This window comes from Ursus americanus, chromosome 15, assembly GCF_024610735.1.
Source record: "Ursus americanus isolate L20-20 chromosome 15, mUrsAme1.1.p, whole genome shotgun sequence".
Classification (NCBI taxonomy): Eukaryota; Metazoa; Chordata; class Mammalia; order Carnivora; family Ursidae; genus Ursus; species Ursus americanus.
Window position 1 is genome coordinate 29,556,727 of NC_142141.1, and position 15,909 is coordinate 29,572,635.

At 36.8% G+C, this 15,909-nt stretch overlaps 1 protein-coding gene across 1 annotated transcript in view; it reads right to left on the reverse strand.

The window, feature by feature from the left end:
- Positions 1 to 3,863: 3,863 nt before the first annotated feature.
- The window catches only part of PARP8 (poly(ADP-ribose) polymerase family member 8), a 173,568-nt gene continuing 161,522 nt past the window's right edge, over positions 3,864 to 15,909 (reverse strand). The window contains exon 27 of the mRNA XM_045787400.2: positions 3,864 to 6,388. Coding sequence (XP_045643356.2) covers positions 6,286 to 6,388 — 103 coding nt within the window. The 3' untranslated portion in view covers positions 3,864 to 6,285. The remainder of the gene's footprint in view (positions 6,389 to 15,909) is intronic.

A 15,909-nucleotide genomic window follows, 5' to 3' on the forward strand; every position in this document is an offset into this window, starting at 1 on the left:
TTGGAGTCTAGTGACTCTTTTGACAAGCTATTTAATTTCTTATCTATAGGATAAAGAAATCTGCTAACACCTTTCATAGGGTTATTCTGAAGGGTAAATGAGACCATCTATGTGAACGTGCTTTCTAAATTATAAAGTGTTAGATAAAGCAAATCCTATGTAATCAAAATTTCTCTTATCTGAAATTCAAGAATACATGATTTTTAAACAATGCATATGTTTGATTGCTTTGAAATTTTTAGTGTTCCTTGACACAGGTTAAAGTCATTACCATTCGAAATAATTAAAAAGAGGGACTTGGAAACAGCAATAGAGGCCAAATAAACACTCAACAAGTTCTTGGGGATTCTCAACATTGGTTTTCCAAAAGGGCAGGCTTAAAAGGGTTTTAAGTTAGCATAGGATGTAGGACTACACTCTTGCCAACTATATTCCTATGATGAAGGATGCAGAGTAAGTGTAAAGGGAATGGCAGTTCCGGAAGTGAGCAGGATTGAGCCATGAAGTCATAAAGATATCATCAAAATTTTGGTGGAGGAATCAAAAGCTGAAAATTCAAAAAATTAAGTGCTTTCTAATATATGTTTTATCTACAATAAAGCAGAAACAGATATATCAGCAAATCATTATAACTTTGTTGCAAAAAGATTACAAAAAGTATCTGGTGAATAAGTAAATGGAAATTAGTAATACACTACTCATTATCACTAATTTAAGGATTCAAAATGTTATACAGATTGCAGTTTTTAGTTCAATGAATTCAAAAGTATTTACGAGTTTGTGTAGTTTCACTCAGGAGCCTTGCATCTGTAAGCCTACTTGCCTTCATATGCCAATTTTCCTTTCCCTTTTGTTTTAAACACCTTGACCTCAGGTTGGGGAAGGTCTATGGGATATCGAGGGTCCAGCTAACACCATGGATCTTCCATGGTATTTCCCCCATAGCTATGACGTAGATCATCTGTTCTTTTCCTGAGCGTTGCCGACATTGTTGTTTTTGTGCGATTCAGGAATTATTTGCAAACATGGTTTTGCTTTTCTCAAACAGACTGAAGGTTCCCTACGGCCAACACAAAATCTAATACTCTCTATTCTTTATAAGAATCTTGTGACTAAATATGTACTCTAGACTCTTAACAAATATTTCCAAGAGTAACTGAAATCAAGTCTAATAAACAGAGATTTGCTATCTATGGTTTCTCAGCTGTAAATGTAATACGAGTAAAAAAATGTTATGTCTTGTGAGAATATAAACTTAGTTCCTCATATTTACTATTAATGTATTTAGAAAACCAACTTTGTTTACGGACTAATGCCTTATTCAGTTAATGAGATGTCTGTTATGAAAAGTAATGGTTTAAAAATCATTTTCCAATTACTAATCAAGTCAGAAATGCTTAAAATATTCAAGATGGTTCCTCTGAAATGCTCCTTTTGATATTATGCCTAGTTGTTTATACAGCATACTTACAAAATGTATAAATCTTTTGTTTCAATCCTGTATTTCTTGACAGAATTGGAGATAAAAATGGTACTCAACATGGCCCATTAAATCTATCACAAGTATTTGGGGGGTATACTAGCAAGAAGGGTTGTTTTTTTTTCTCTTATTCCCTCTTATTTTAAAAGTATTCTATAAATGAAAAGGGCAACATCATTTTTAACGTTTGTTGAGAATTTCAAATATCTAGTCCCCAGAAGCAAGATTCATCATCAGGAATATCTGAGGCCTAGCCGGGTTTGCAAAATACTGCCCACATATACCGTACTTGTTGAACAAATTCAGATTTATTGAAAGTAAACATTTACATTGGCTACAATGTTAGAACTATTACAAAGCTGGATAAAAGAGGCTTAAGTAGCAATAGAAAGCAAGTGCAATAAAAAGTGAATAGAGAAAATATTTGGCCTTAGTGATCTCTTGGCAGTATTTACATTATGTACATATTGTTAAATATTTATAGTAACTCTAAGGCACCAAAGGCTAAATAGCAGGTTGCAATACTATTTTGTGCACAAAAGTCAAGAAATTTATTGTAAAGAAGGCTGGATAGTTAAAGAAACATAGGCATCTCTTAATGTTTACATAAAGGAGTGGCTGCATTTTTTTAAAATCTCAAATGATACATTAAATATTGGGCAGATTGAAGAAAATATTTTTAGAACATTAAATTATGTTGACTATGTAAATAAGCACTACTTTTTTTACTGACTTGCTGGTAAATGTGTAATGTAATCTATTCTTCAACACAGCTTTTTCACACTCATGGATATGTTTTGTCTAAAAACTACTTGAAATTCTTTTAACCTACAAAAACTTATCCTAATATAACATAGTGTATACAAAATCTCCAGGAAAAATTGACTGGACAATAATATACATCAAATTTATATATAATCAGACAAAATTTAGCAGGCATTCAATGCCAAAATAATTGACTATTCAGTCTGCCATTCTGGCAAAGCAGTTGAGTATTTTAATCCTTTAACTGTAAGTAGGCAATTGTTTGTGGCTTAGGTGAATGGATGTAAAACTGGCCCATGGAGAAAACCAATCTTAAAGGGAACTAATTATATTCAAATTTTGCCTTGAAACCCCTTCACATAACTCACTGGATCTTAGCTATGTCATTCATCACCAGTGGCGGAAACAGCCGTATTTCTGCACTGTCAAGGGGTAACTGACAATATCTATGTCTAGCATGGTCTTGACTGAATTATTTGATAACTTCCATTTGCAAAATTTTATTTGTTCCTTCGACTGGATACCAATTTACCTTAACAAACAGTCTATCATTTGTCTTGAGGTAGTGTTATAATGAAGAATTCAGCAGAACAATTGAATAGCATCCTTTACAATGTGCTTCAAGTGCTACTATGAAGTCCATATATTTAAGTGGTAGACAGTCCAAGGTTGAGTGGCCCTTCATGACATATTAAATTACTGTCTGATGAAGGCATCCAGACATTAACAAGGATGATGAGTTTTTCCTTAAAATTTTCTCAAACACCATGGCCTCTGGCAAGTTATGGTATTATGGTATAAAGTACTGCTAAAATTCTTTCAGTGATTTTAAAAATTCATGGGCTTGCATATTAAAAATTTCCTTTCTCTTAAGCAAAGTGGAGAACAACTGAGAGATGTCTTTTCTAAACTCTTAAATTTTTCAACGAGAGATATTCAGAACATTAACAATAGTTTTGGGGTTGGTTTCTTACACCACATTTTTGATACTAAGTTGAAGGATGTGGCACTCATTTAAATTTTAAATTGAAAACCACCTTCGCATCCAACATTTGACTGAGATTTGCTGAGCAAAAAAATAATAATAATAATTTCAATATAATGCAATCTAAGGCACCAAAAATGCCTTACCATAATGTATTCTATAGCACTAGGTTATAAGTATATTATTACTTTTTTTTGTCTTCTTAAATGTTCAATCATTTTCTTCTCTTTCTTTATACAGTGGACAGTGAAAGAGGACAAATTACTCATAGTGAAATGTTTACAAAATCAGTAATGCAGGAAAAAGTAGAAATAAATTAAGGTTCTTCTTCCCCTACTTCAAGAATGAAAATAAATGATTACCTTTGCTCAGTGGGTTAATACTAAGTAGTAATGGCTACACAATTAATATAACTATAACAAAGCATCAGTGAACAGACTTCAGATATTATGTAAATACAATACAATATCACATGTTTGGAATCATCAAATATGTCAATAGGTAATATCTTAATGGGGTGACTGAATCAAGGCATGATAATGTTTAAACTTCTAAATTTTAAAGACCTACTTGGATCTCGGAAGCATGATGTTCATTTACTAAGACAGATACTGAAATTAGATTCTTTAAAAATAAAGATAAGTATTAATATGCTACAGTTATCCCAATATTAAAAGTTCAATTAGAAGACTGGCTCTAATACTTAGAATATTTGCTTACAAAGGTTCTGAACTTAATTTTTCAAAACAAACTTACAACCTGTCATTCTGCATTGCAATAGCATTCAATGAATTACCATTAGGAGACATGGGATTTTATTATCATAAAAGATGTCTATTAATATTTAGTAGGCATGAAAACTATCAACCACTTCCCTTGCTCTAAGAGGTGCATCTACTTTTATTCTTGAACTGGCAGTAGAAGTTTGCATATGCCAGTTTTTCCTCCCGGAAATACTCTCCCGAGTCCTCCAAGGTACCCTTCCAGTTCAGATTCTAACACTTCGCTCCTTACAGATCACTCAACTGTGAAGTCAAACCAAAATGGATTAGGTCCGTGGTTTTAAAACTATGCTTGGAGGCACTAGAGAGAGTTTTTGGAGGCGCCTCAGTGGTGTTAGTGGCCACACAGGTGGGGCTCCAAGACCTCAATTTCTAAATCCGGCTAGTACATATATCTTCACAATGATGTCATATATAGAATGTGCCATAAAATTAATTTGAAAAATAATTTTGTTGCTTAAAACTGTTTTTAAAACCCAGTCAAAGGGATTTGGAAGACTTGGGGAATCATGACAGAAAAAAAAAGCAAGTCGACCTCTCGTCCCATGTAAAGTCTTCAAGTATCTGGTCACAGAACACTGAGTAGGATACTACAGCTTGGCCCTACCATGCCGATACTATCCCTCAGTCTGGCTTTGAGTTCAGAGGCACAAGTCAGAACACATCCATGTTTTACGTGGATCCTATCACAATGATTAATATCCCAACCACTTCAAGTCTATTTTTGCAGAAATAAGTGGCATATCAATTATTTACAATATAAGAAAACAAACAATTAGTAAATACCTCTTAGATAGCAACCCTTAACAATGTGTATGACCTTTTTGCTCACCTTTTATGCCAAAGGAAATAAACACAGAAGTTATAACATTATACTTGCAAATGACTTTAAGCATTTTTATTTATTTTTTTCTTTCTAAATAAATTAGAATCAGATATGAGCCTTGATTCAGGTTTTGAATAGAGCGGCAGACTTGCTAATTAAACTGCTCTCATGAATGGCCTTATTCCAAAGACATCATGCAGGAAAATAAACACTGTCTAAAACTTACGAGGAATAAGAATAACTTTAGGACCCAAAGAAATAGAAATGATTTTGATGAGCACATGACTCTTGAAAGGAAAATAAGAGCTGGTGTTATTATTCTCTATAAACTTATTTGTGTTCTTTTAATATAAAAGTTCAAGTTTGTCTTCTTTCTCAATACGAAAAAAAATAAGCAGAGGTATTAGATGAAAAAATATAAAAAATGCTGGTGTGGTATAAATAAATTTTTAAAATGTTCCATTGTAGGAAATAAAAAATATATACTGTTTGTTTAAATTCTGAGGCCCTTCTTTTAAACATATAATCATTTGAATATACATTTAGTCCACCTGGGGCATCTGTGTTCCCCAAAATATAACTGTTAGATAACATTATAAAAGAGCTGAATTTTAACTGAAGGGGAAATTACTTAAACAAATAGAAAAATTGTTTCTAAATATCTTCGGTGAATGGATGGTGGACAATCTGACTCATATCTTGGTTTATGTCCAGATTTACTGCTTACTGAATATTATTTTCTTTTCACTAAATGAGCATAGAATCATGGAGCCGGGCCATCTCTGTTGTCAAAGCACATATATGTGCATATACACACATATATGTGCATATACACACGTATATGCACGACCACACATTTTGATGCATCAGTCTATAGATATGTACATTACATACTCTTGGGCAAAGCACTGCATCTAAGACCTAATTGTTTTTGTATAAGAAAAAAAATAACAGGAGACTAGGAAACATCCCTCCCCAAAACATTTGAATGTTCATACCACTAATTAAATAGCACATCAGAATGTGCAAACATACTTATTGCAAAGTACTGTATAGATTTAGATTTAGACGTCATTATAAAATGTTCTCAGTTCTATTTTGGTAACCTAAAATGTCGGTATATAATACCAAATTTCCAATTAAAGAGTTTAATATAAAAATATCAGCGCAAAACTGTTTTTTCAATCTGTTTATTGTGTGAGCAGCCCAAACTTCAGTTTAAGTGCTGTTGTAATTTTATTACTAGATTCCATAACCCTACAATTGATAAATTTTATACCATTTTAGGTACTTAATGAGATACTTAGAAATACTAAGAAAAAAATCAGTATTCAAAGCGTTACTTTTGTTTATAATAACAATAAATTATTTTATCATCTTCTTCAGTTCAAAATCCAGCTTTGAACCCGAGGAAGGCTTTCAAATCATGTTAATTAAATGGTGTCCTTTAACCAGTAGCAGTTTGATTACCAATTACTCGAAGGATCTCTTTGTGAATGCCTCCTTCTTGTGTGTTAATATTAGCATCTCCAACTTGACCATCTTCATAGCTAAAACACAAAAAAGAAACATAAGGCATTTTTAAGTAGATGCAACGCTCAAAAAAGCACTTAGACCCCCTTCGAAATGCCATTTGATAACTAAAATATAGCCAAAGGGAATCAATAGTGAAGACGTTATTTCTCAGCTGTATTTGTGTTCGCATTCATAAACGCAGAAGAGCCTGCCTGACGAAGCACAAGATTATCCTACATTACGCCCTGATCTGCCCCTTCCTTCCTTCCTTTTTAATCTTAACTTTTTCATTGCCACAGAAAGCACTGCCTGTGTCTTCGCCTGGCGGGCATTTCCCGCGGCAGCTGTTGTACGAAGCCCACCGTGAAAGAACACACCAGCTTCAGCTTCGGTTCCTTAGGTTCGAGCCTTGTGAGCCCCACTCCCACTTCGCTCCTTCGTTTATTTTCTGATCTGTGACACCCTTAGAAATTACTTCACTTTCTGCCGCTCTCCTTCGCCAGGCCTGCTTTCTCATTATTATTCCCTTGTGATCAGTGCAGCCTTTTTCCCTTTCCACTGGTGGCTCAGTGTAGTCTGACTCTAGAAGATGTTCTTATCTATGCTGGTACTTCACACAGCGTGTGCGCTAAGTTTGCTAAATACAGAAGTGGAAATGTAACATTAAAGGACAGTGATTACTAGTCTTAGAAAGAAAGAGTTGTGTTTTAGATAATTATTCATTGCCTCAAGTAAACTTCCTTGGGCAATAGGAAAGAATTTCCCAAGAATGAATTTTTTAACTTCCGTGATAAGATACAGAAGTCAAATAGGTGATGAATTCATTTTACTTTGTAAAAATGGCTTCAAGACAGAAGCTTTCCAGCAGTGGTAATTACTTCAAAATAGATAACCAGGGGTGGAAGCAGTCTCAAAGATTTATGCGCTCCACTGTCTTCTCACCACATAAAAATTCTCCTGAAACAGCACAATACAGGAAAATGGAATAGATGACATACAGCAATGAGAACTCGGGTCCTTACATAATCCACCGCTCAAACACCTAGTGATAACTGCATTTGTATCAAGTTTAAACTCTAAGGACTGACCCACGGTCGCCTATCAACTTGGTTAATTCTATCCATAGAAGTACGCACACAGACACGCACGCATGCGCACACGTGTACGTAAAAGACAAAGGTGAAACGTTACCGAGCAGAAAATAAAGGGATATGTGGTACACGGCCCACTTATAATGATTTTCCCAGGAGATCGAACTGTAAGTGCTCTGTTAATTAAATGGAGAATGCTGAAGTGAAATGCTTTAAGCACTGTCCAAATCTAATTTGGTGCTTTGTGGCAAACTGTGTAAAAGTGACATTTTATTGGGCAAGTACAACATATTATACTGGTTTTGTGTACATCCTGGCTACCCCCTGGGACGAAGAGTAAACGAAGCCATCCATAACGCTGAGCCAAGGCTGGGGCGGGGGCGGGGGGGGCAACCTGGCTTGCAGGCTCATCCCGAGGGACATAATGGAATTTACCAAGCCAATCTAGCTAGTTCCTCAAGGATTTGGATTTTGGAAAGCAAAAAGACACTGCCAAAAAGCGAATGGAGAGACAAAACCAGAGTGCCAGTTATGCACAGCAGTCTACACAGCTCTCTCCTTCTTTTCCTAATATGCATTTATGTTTGGTCTGTCTCTGCGGCATCTGCGTCCTCTATAGACTGGGCACAAAGTTGAGTAAGATATTCTTGGCTTAACTGATACCCAGCCTACGTACTACCACCAGCTCTATTCCTTTCTATTAAAAGCTGACCTTTGAGATTTGTCTACAATACATTCTAACTGCTCGTGTTTTCCTCAAGCCACAGCAATCATTCTTCTGACCCTACCACTCTACTCAAACTCCGGACAATGGTTACCCATGGCCTCTTAGATGAGGCATTCATTTTTTACTTGCTACATCCCGCAGTATCTGATACAGTTGACTGCTCTTTTTCCTGAAGCTATACTACCTCCTCACTCCCTAGCTGGTCCTTTACTAATTCTGCGTTTCCTTCATTGCATCCTCTTCCCTGGCCTCCCATTCCAATGCTGGTTTTATCCACGATTCACTCTCAGTGTTTTCTCTTTTCATGAAATGCAAACTCTCAATTATTTCAGTCTCTCCCGCTGCTTTAATTATCACCCACATGCTGATTCCTAAACTATATCTCTAATCCTTACATCTTTCCCTAACTATAATTTTCCCACAGAAATCACAAATCCAGTGTATTCAAAACTGAACTTAATTTTTCACCCCAAGACTGCTTTTTTAACTCTATCAAAATCTCAATTTGGAGTACCATCATCTACCCAGTCTCTCAACAAAAGAACTTCAGTCATTTTTGGCTCTTCCATGTGCCTAAATTCAATAAATCACCAAGTTATCTTGCTTCTGTTTTCCTAATTATTCCCAGTTGCATCTTCTCTCCATTTGATGCCATTACCTCCATTTAGGGCTTCATTATCATTCGTCTAAATAAGTGATTTTCAAGTTGCAGGTTATGTACAATTAGTGGGTTCTGAAATTAACTTAGATTGTCGGGCTAGCATTTTTCAATGAAATTAGAATAGAATAGGACATAGAATACTGAGTGCACCACACAAAGTAAGCATTGTCTTTTCCAAAGTCAATATGTCAAACACATTTTCTTTTGGAGTGAGAAACACTGACCTAGATGATTGTAAGAACACTGTAACTGATCTCTTAGTCTCCACGCTTAGCCCCATCGTCCCTCCTAGAAGACTATTTTCTGCTCTGCTAAAGTGATACAAATGGCCTCCACTTCACTTGCAGGACAAAAGCCAATGGCACTGGCATGGCGCACCAGGGTCCTTCATAACCCAAACCTAAACTTCCTCTCCAATCTTGTCCCACTCCCCCAACACTCTATTTCCACCAAATGGAAGGGTTTGCTATCCCTAAATACTATGTGTTCATTGGTACCTGAAAAGCATTTGTAGTTAATAGAGAGAAGATGAGACTCACACTGTTTAAATAAACAATAATAATTTAGGACAGAAAGAGCCCGGGGCAAAAGCGAGTAGAGAGTAGAGAGCAAGGGTGAGAGACTGAGATGGAGATTGAAAGTATTAAGAAAAATGCATATCCTTCCATTGTTTATGAAGCCCACAAGGAAGCATAACAGTTGTGGGCTGGAAGGATAAAACTGGCCACAGGCATTCAGGTGTCTTAAACTATGAAGCATATATAATAATAAAGGAAAGACAAACTACCATTTGACTGGGTCAGATGGTTAGATATATGCATTACTAGTGAAATCACAAGAGGACATATAGATTACTCTGCAGCTATTTATTAGTATTACAGAGAAACACTCAATTGCTAATTTAACAGTGAAGTTCATTTATGTCCAGAAAGCAAAAGATGAAAAAAAAGAAATGGAGCAAGAATGGTATCAATAGGGAAATGATACACTTGACTGGGGTTTTCAGAAGAAGTAATAATGAAACCATCTAAAAGGAGACAAAAATTACTTAAGTTCCCAGGAGCACTAAAGGATTACTAAAATTTTAATAAAAAATAAGCCAATTTGCTTTAAAAGCAATGAGAAAGAAAATAAAACAGAGAGAATTTAGCTGTCTGGAACTCTCTGGGTATGTTAGGAAATTTCCTGGATAAAAACTTTTGAACTCACTCACAAGTTCTATTCCCAAACTGAGGTAGCAGCTTTGTGACAGCTTTAAAGAATGGCACACGTCAATTTTTTTTGGACTCCCTGAAACTGGAACCCAGAAACGATAGCATTGTTTCTCATGGGCAATAGAGAGGTTAAAATTCACCGTGAACTGAATGATATCCAGCACTTCTCCAAAGTTCCTTAAGGTATCTGATGTTTTAAGAGTACTGTCTATGTCACTGCCCATGTACAATTTCTTCATTACGTTGGAACGTTCCAGTCTGTCGCTGCTCTCACGTACTACGTGTGAAGTGTTTCTGAGAACAGAGTTTGCATTTTACTAGGAAGATAACAGAGTTATGCAAATAACTGTAAGACAGGCAGCAAGGACGAGCGATTTTAGGATGAGCAAGGACGAGTAAAATTTAGAGTAAAGACAGACATCCTGTCCTGACTGGGATGTCAGGAAAGACCCCGCGGAAAAGACCATATAGTTGAGCCTTCGGAGATCAGCTACGGTGGAGCTGGCGGGAAGGCTCACCATGTGGACTCACTGAGCAAAGGCACGGTAGTGGGAAAAATAATTCCAAGTTGTTTTCAAGAAACGCCTTGGATAATAATTTTATTCGATCAATGGTTTGTATGGGTCATTGAAGTAAGATAAAAAGGGCTCTATGTTGCAGAATATCATGTCTTTATTTGTTAAAAACTACCAGAGTGTAGGAACAAGATATAATCAAGACTCTGCTTTAGGAATGTTAATGTGATATAAATAGTATGATCTTCAGAAATTTTATATGCACAGAAATGTAGGCTATACACCAAAAGATTAACTGTAGCTAAATCCAAGAGGGGGTGTTATGGGTGACTTTCTTCTTTTTTGCTTACCTTTGATTTCAGTTTCTATACAATGAACGTGTATCACTAGTGTAATAATGTTAATGTTCAATAAATTTGGCATTGTACAAGATAGATTAGGGGCAATGATGAAATTCAAAGCCTGGAGAATAACTACTAATCTTTTGATGGACTCTGGGGCAAAGAATGATATATCCATGGAAATAAAGGTATTGAAAGGAGAAAACTGTATAAAGATAGACATGGGGGCTGATGACTATAGCGTCAAGTAAGAAGATATTAAAAACTACAGCTCAGGGTTGCAAGTGTCTTTGAGTAAAATTACTGCATAGATTGGGGGAAGCCAAGAACTTAACTCGGGGATTTAGCAATAATGGGTTTCGCTTTGTACATACTGATTTTAAGGTATGAGCAGACTTTTTGAGGGGAAATACCTAGAGAGCAGTTAAGTGTGGGCATTTCATTCATTCCCACTTCTTTGCCAAGCACTGTGCTGGGCACACAAAGACAAATGAGCCATACAGTCCCTGACCTCAAGATGTATGTCAAATAATGGAGAAGACCCTACATAAAAAAGAATAACCCAATGATAAAAACAAGCCCACGACATCACACAGTAACACCAAGGAGTAGCACAATGGAGTCAAGGAACGTTTCTGGGAGGAGGGAAGGCAAACGCTAAAATTTAAAAGAGGAGTGGAAATTAGATAAATTAGTGGAGGGGAGAGAGGAAGAGAGAATCCCAAGTTTATCGGAGAAAGGAAAGGAAAAGCATGCAAGCGTGGGAATCATAGCATACAGTTTAGGTCGTGAAGCGTAACATCTAGAGGTAAGAAACTGTGGGCAATGAAAACTGGGGGCCGCGAGGCTGCGGGCTAGATCTCCTTGACCTCCAATGCAGTGGTGCTGAAGAAAGAACAAAGGGATGGGGAGTGAGTTGGCTCCCTTTGTAAAGGAGACTGGACTTCATCTTATAAGAAGCAAGCAGCTCCTAAAGAGTTCTAAGCGGGAGAGTGATGTGGCAGTTTAAATCTTGGAACGGGATCTGGGTTGCAGACAGAGAAATTGGATTTATTATAGGCTGGGGATAAAGCAAAGTTCCCGATCGTATCACCTTGATGTCATACAGCTTATGTCACACAGGTTCACTGAGCCATGACTGAATGGTTTGTCTTCCAACTTTATAAATAACTTGTCTGTCTCCTCACTATGTTCCCATTCAAACAGTGTGTGTTTGGGTGTTTGTTTGTTTTTTGCAAAATGATGAAAGTTATCTTTCTTTTCACTGAATGGCCATTATACAGTTCTTATTTTACAAATTTTTCTTGTATCTGCCTCTTTAGATGGATTTCAAACTTTGACCAAATGTAAAAACCATACATAATCCAAAATATTTTCCTTTTTAGCTTTGCTTTGTTCATTCATTAAGAATGTACTGACAAGCAACCGTGCATCAGATCCCAGCAGGATAGTACAAGAAAAGCAAGAGTAGGAGTCAGCCCTTTCGGACGTGACAGCCTCATGGAAAAGTCAGATACAATGAAAAAACTGCATTTTAAACGGAAGTGCTGCAGTGTGAGCTGCAGGAACACCGGGAAGAGAGATTAGTTTTGATTAGGAGCTTCCTGGAAGAAGTGGTATTTGAACTAGACCTTAAAAGATAGATTTTGGATAAGAATTCCTGAAATTTATTTAGCACTGAGATCTGCCTGACTCAAGAACCTGAAAATACCCCATCTCTTTTCTGCAGAACTGTCTGATTTGATCCTTCCCATTCTTAAGTTTCTGAGCTTATTGGCAGGTCTTGAAAAATAGGAGAGGCTGTATGCCTTAAATTTATCTAATAGACAAAACATGGCAACAATTGATTTTGCAGACCTGCCTGCTCTAAATCAAAGAAACACCAACGTATTAAACAGGTAGGTAGGTTGTAATATCAAATAAGCAAGATATACATACCTAGCAGTTAACCTTTCCTTGCTCCAGAGAGTTGAGGAAGAAGACATATACTCTCACCATTTTCACTGTGGTGGGGGTGGAGAGGGTGGGTAGCCTGGGGGAGCCCATGGCACATGACACACCTACTCTCTTAACGTGCCAAATGATTAACTACCTTCTCTTTGATTTTATTATTTAATCCTATTTATGGAAAATAGCCAATAGTAAGTCTTCCTCTCTTGCTCTAAAATTCCCCGTTCACCGTGAAATAAACACTTTTGTTGACTATGACTAGAGCACAGTATGTCCATTTGGTTTTTGCATCTCCTGCTTAAGCCCAGCTTCCAGACCTTTTTAAAAACTGTTGCCTTATTTCTGTATATTGGCCTTAATGCCTTTGTACACACGTGTCTCAAGGCCAATAATGAAATCAAACTTTATCAATAATCCCTAGAATTGGCTAGAATGTGTTTATAACATCTGAATTATTACATTTTGCCTGAACCATTAAAATTTGATTGTTTATTCATTTTGAAATTATCCAACAAAATTTTTCAAACTCATTCTTTTTTTTCTAAGTGATCTCTTCCTTTAAATTTTACTTTCAATTTTTTTTGATATAGTAGTCTGTTCCCTAAAATATCCCCCCAATTCTTCTCTCATTCTGTGTTGTTGTTTACTTGTTGGCAAGACTATGATTAGGATATTAAACAGCTGTTTTATTATCTCCATTGTAGAAATCAGATTAGCATGGAAATTATTTTGATTTTTTGTAGTTTCACTTAATAATAAATCAAAAAAGGAAGCCACAGTAATTTATATCCTAGTCTTCAGGCTGTACGTCTAACATAAGGAATTAGATGATGTTAATTTAAAAAACCAGAATAAAATGAGAATAAGAAAATGAGATTTTCTGTCTGATAACAGTATATTTGTGATAACTCACTTCTTCCTCATCAATTTATCTTTTTCTAGATGTTATCACTCACTGGGGAGGCACATCACTCATAGAACTCTGTGATTATATATTTTATAAAGAAGCTGATGTTGTAATTAGAATGTACATTAATTAGTGAATGGATTCTGCTTCTGATGTGTTTGAATCTTATCAATTTTCCTTAATTAGTCCCTTCTCTCCTGAGGGTGCAGAGAAGGATGAAATCTCATCTATATTTATAAAGAAATGAAAATCATTATCTTAATAGATTTTTTTTCTTTACACTATTTGGGAAGTAAGTATACTGGAAGAATTTATTCTCTTTTCTTCAGATGGTCTTTCCTCATTTTTTTTCTAATAAATACAGAAATCCATTGCTCCAGACACACACGTGACACATACATCCCTACAGGTTTATTTTACATATAATTTATGTAAAATCTCAAAAAATAACACTAGAATGCTTACTGCCTAAAATTGTTTATTTAGCTTAATAAATTTGAATTTTAGCAAAATACTAAGAGGAGTAAATTAACTGATTAACATCAGGCTAAGGAAAGGATTTTGGAGTTACTTTTCCATCTAAATCATAAGGTCACACAATCAAACAACTTTGTGATTGGATGTGTCTTTTGGAAGGCCAATCTTCTAACAGAGAATAATAGTCCTGATGGTCAAGAAAGAAGAGGGGGGTAAAATTTAATGAGTGCCTTTCTTCTTCTTCTTTTTTTTTTTTTTAAGATTTTTAAATTTTTTTATTTGAGAGTGTGAGAGCACAGAGGGAGAGGGAGAGGGAAAAGCAGACTTCCCGCTGAGCAGGGAGCCCGATGCAGGGCTCGATCCCAGGACCCTGAGATCATGACCTGAGCCGAAGGCAAACGCTTAAGCAACTGAGCCACCCAGGCACTCCTAGTGAGTGCCTTTCAATGAAGACCTGTGCTGTGCTAACTTTGTCCTCATAATAATCTTAAAATTGCATGCAGATAGCTTCCCTAGGAACCTCCAGACCCACATGGCATCCTTCTCTACCTTGCATTCTGACCCAGGAGACTGAGATGTATGAACTCTGTCAGTTAGCTCGCTTGCCCTCTACTTTCTGGCAGGGTTTGACCAATGGGGAGTCCCAGCAGGACACGGGCAGGGGGGCAAAGTTCAGGTTTCCCTTGGGTCCAGGCCCATAAGGGCAGGTTGGACTACGTAAGGCCCTCAACTGAAGGCTCCGGCTCCTTTCAAAGCTGCTGAACTAGAAAGGGTTCTCCCACTGGGTTCTGGGAACTGTTTCTGGTCCTCGTCCTTTTGGCCCTGGGGATGTAGAACACCTCGGTGCTACTAGATCCGGGTTACTACTCTAGACCATGGTGCCCCTATAAACCACACCTTTTTAAGCAATCTACTTGTGGGTGATAGAAATTTCGGTATTTCTCATGGGCTACAGGTTTCCGGTTGGGATTCTGCCTGGTAAGGTAGACCTATCTTGTTATCTACTGATAAAGCTCAGAGCGGTCACGCAGCGTGGCTAAGGTCACCTAACTGGTGAGCCTGGACACAAACTGTCTTACCAAAGCAGGCTCTGTCCGCCTTACTCCTGGCTGCCTGGCCATGAAGAAAGAATCTACAGATACATATATGTGTCACAATATATAATGTATGTATTAATATGTATCAAAAATACAGAAGATGCATGAATGCATAATACATAAATCAGTATCATAAGAAAGTCACAGTTTTCATACTATCCCAAAGAAAACCAGACAGTTCATAAAATTTGCATTGTGAACAGTTTGTCAATAAGCTAACAGATGACACGCTGCAGGCCCAGCATGCTGCAGCTAACACTATATACTGAAGCAATCTTGAGGCAGTCATTTTGACATGGCCTATAAAACAAGCCAGTGCTTTTTTCCATCTTCTCTTTAGAAGACGACATAAAAGTACAGAACAGATACACTCTGTTCTTCCCTGAGGTCCTTCCTGAGATAGGACTATGGATGAGGAAGGAACAGGCAGGGAAAGGGTTGGGAGTCAAGCAAGAGTGGGTGAAAATGAGACGAGTCTACTGTGCTCATTTTAGAGATGAAAAATAATGTTATTATATTTTCATGCAGGTCTTATGATATAGCTGTGTCAAAAAATCCACATCAGTATGCCCTGCA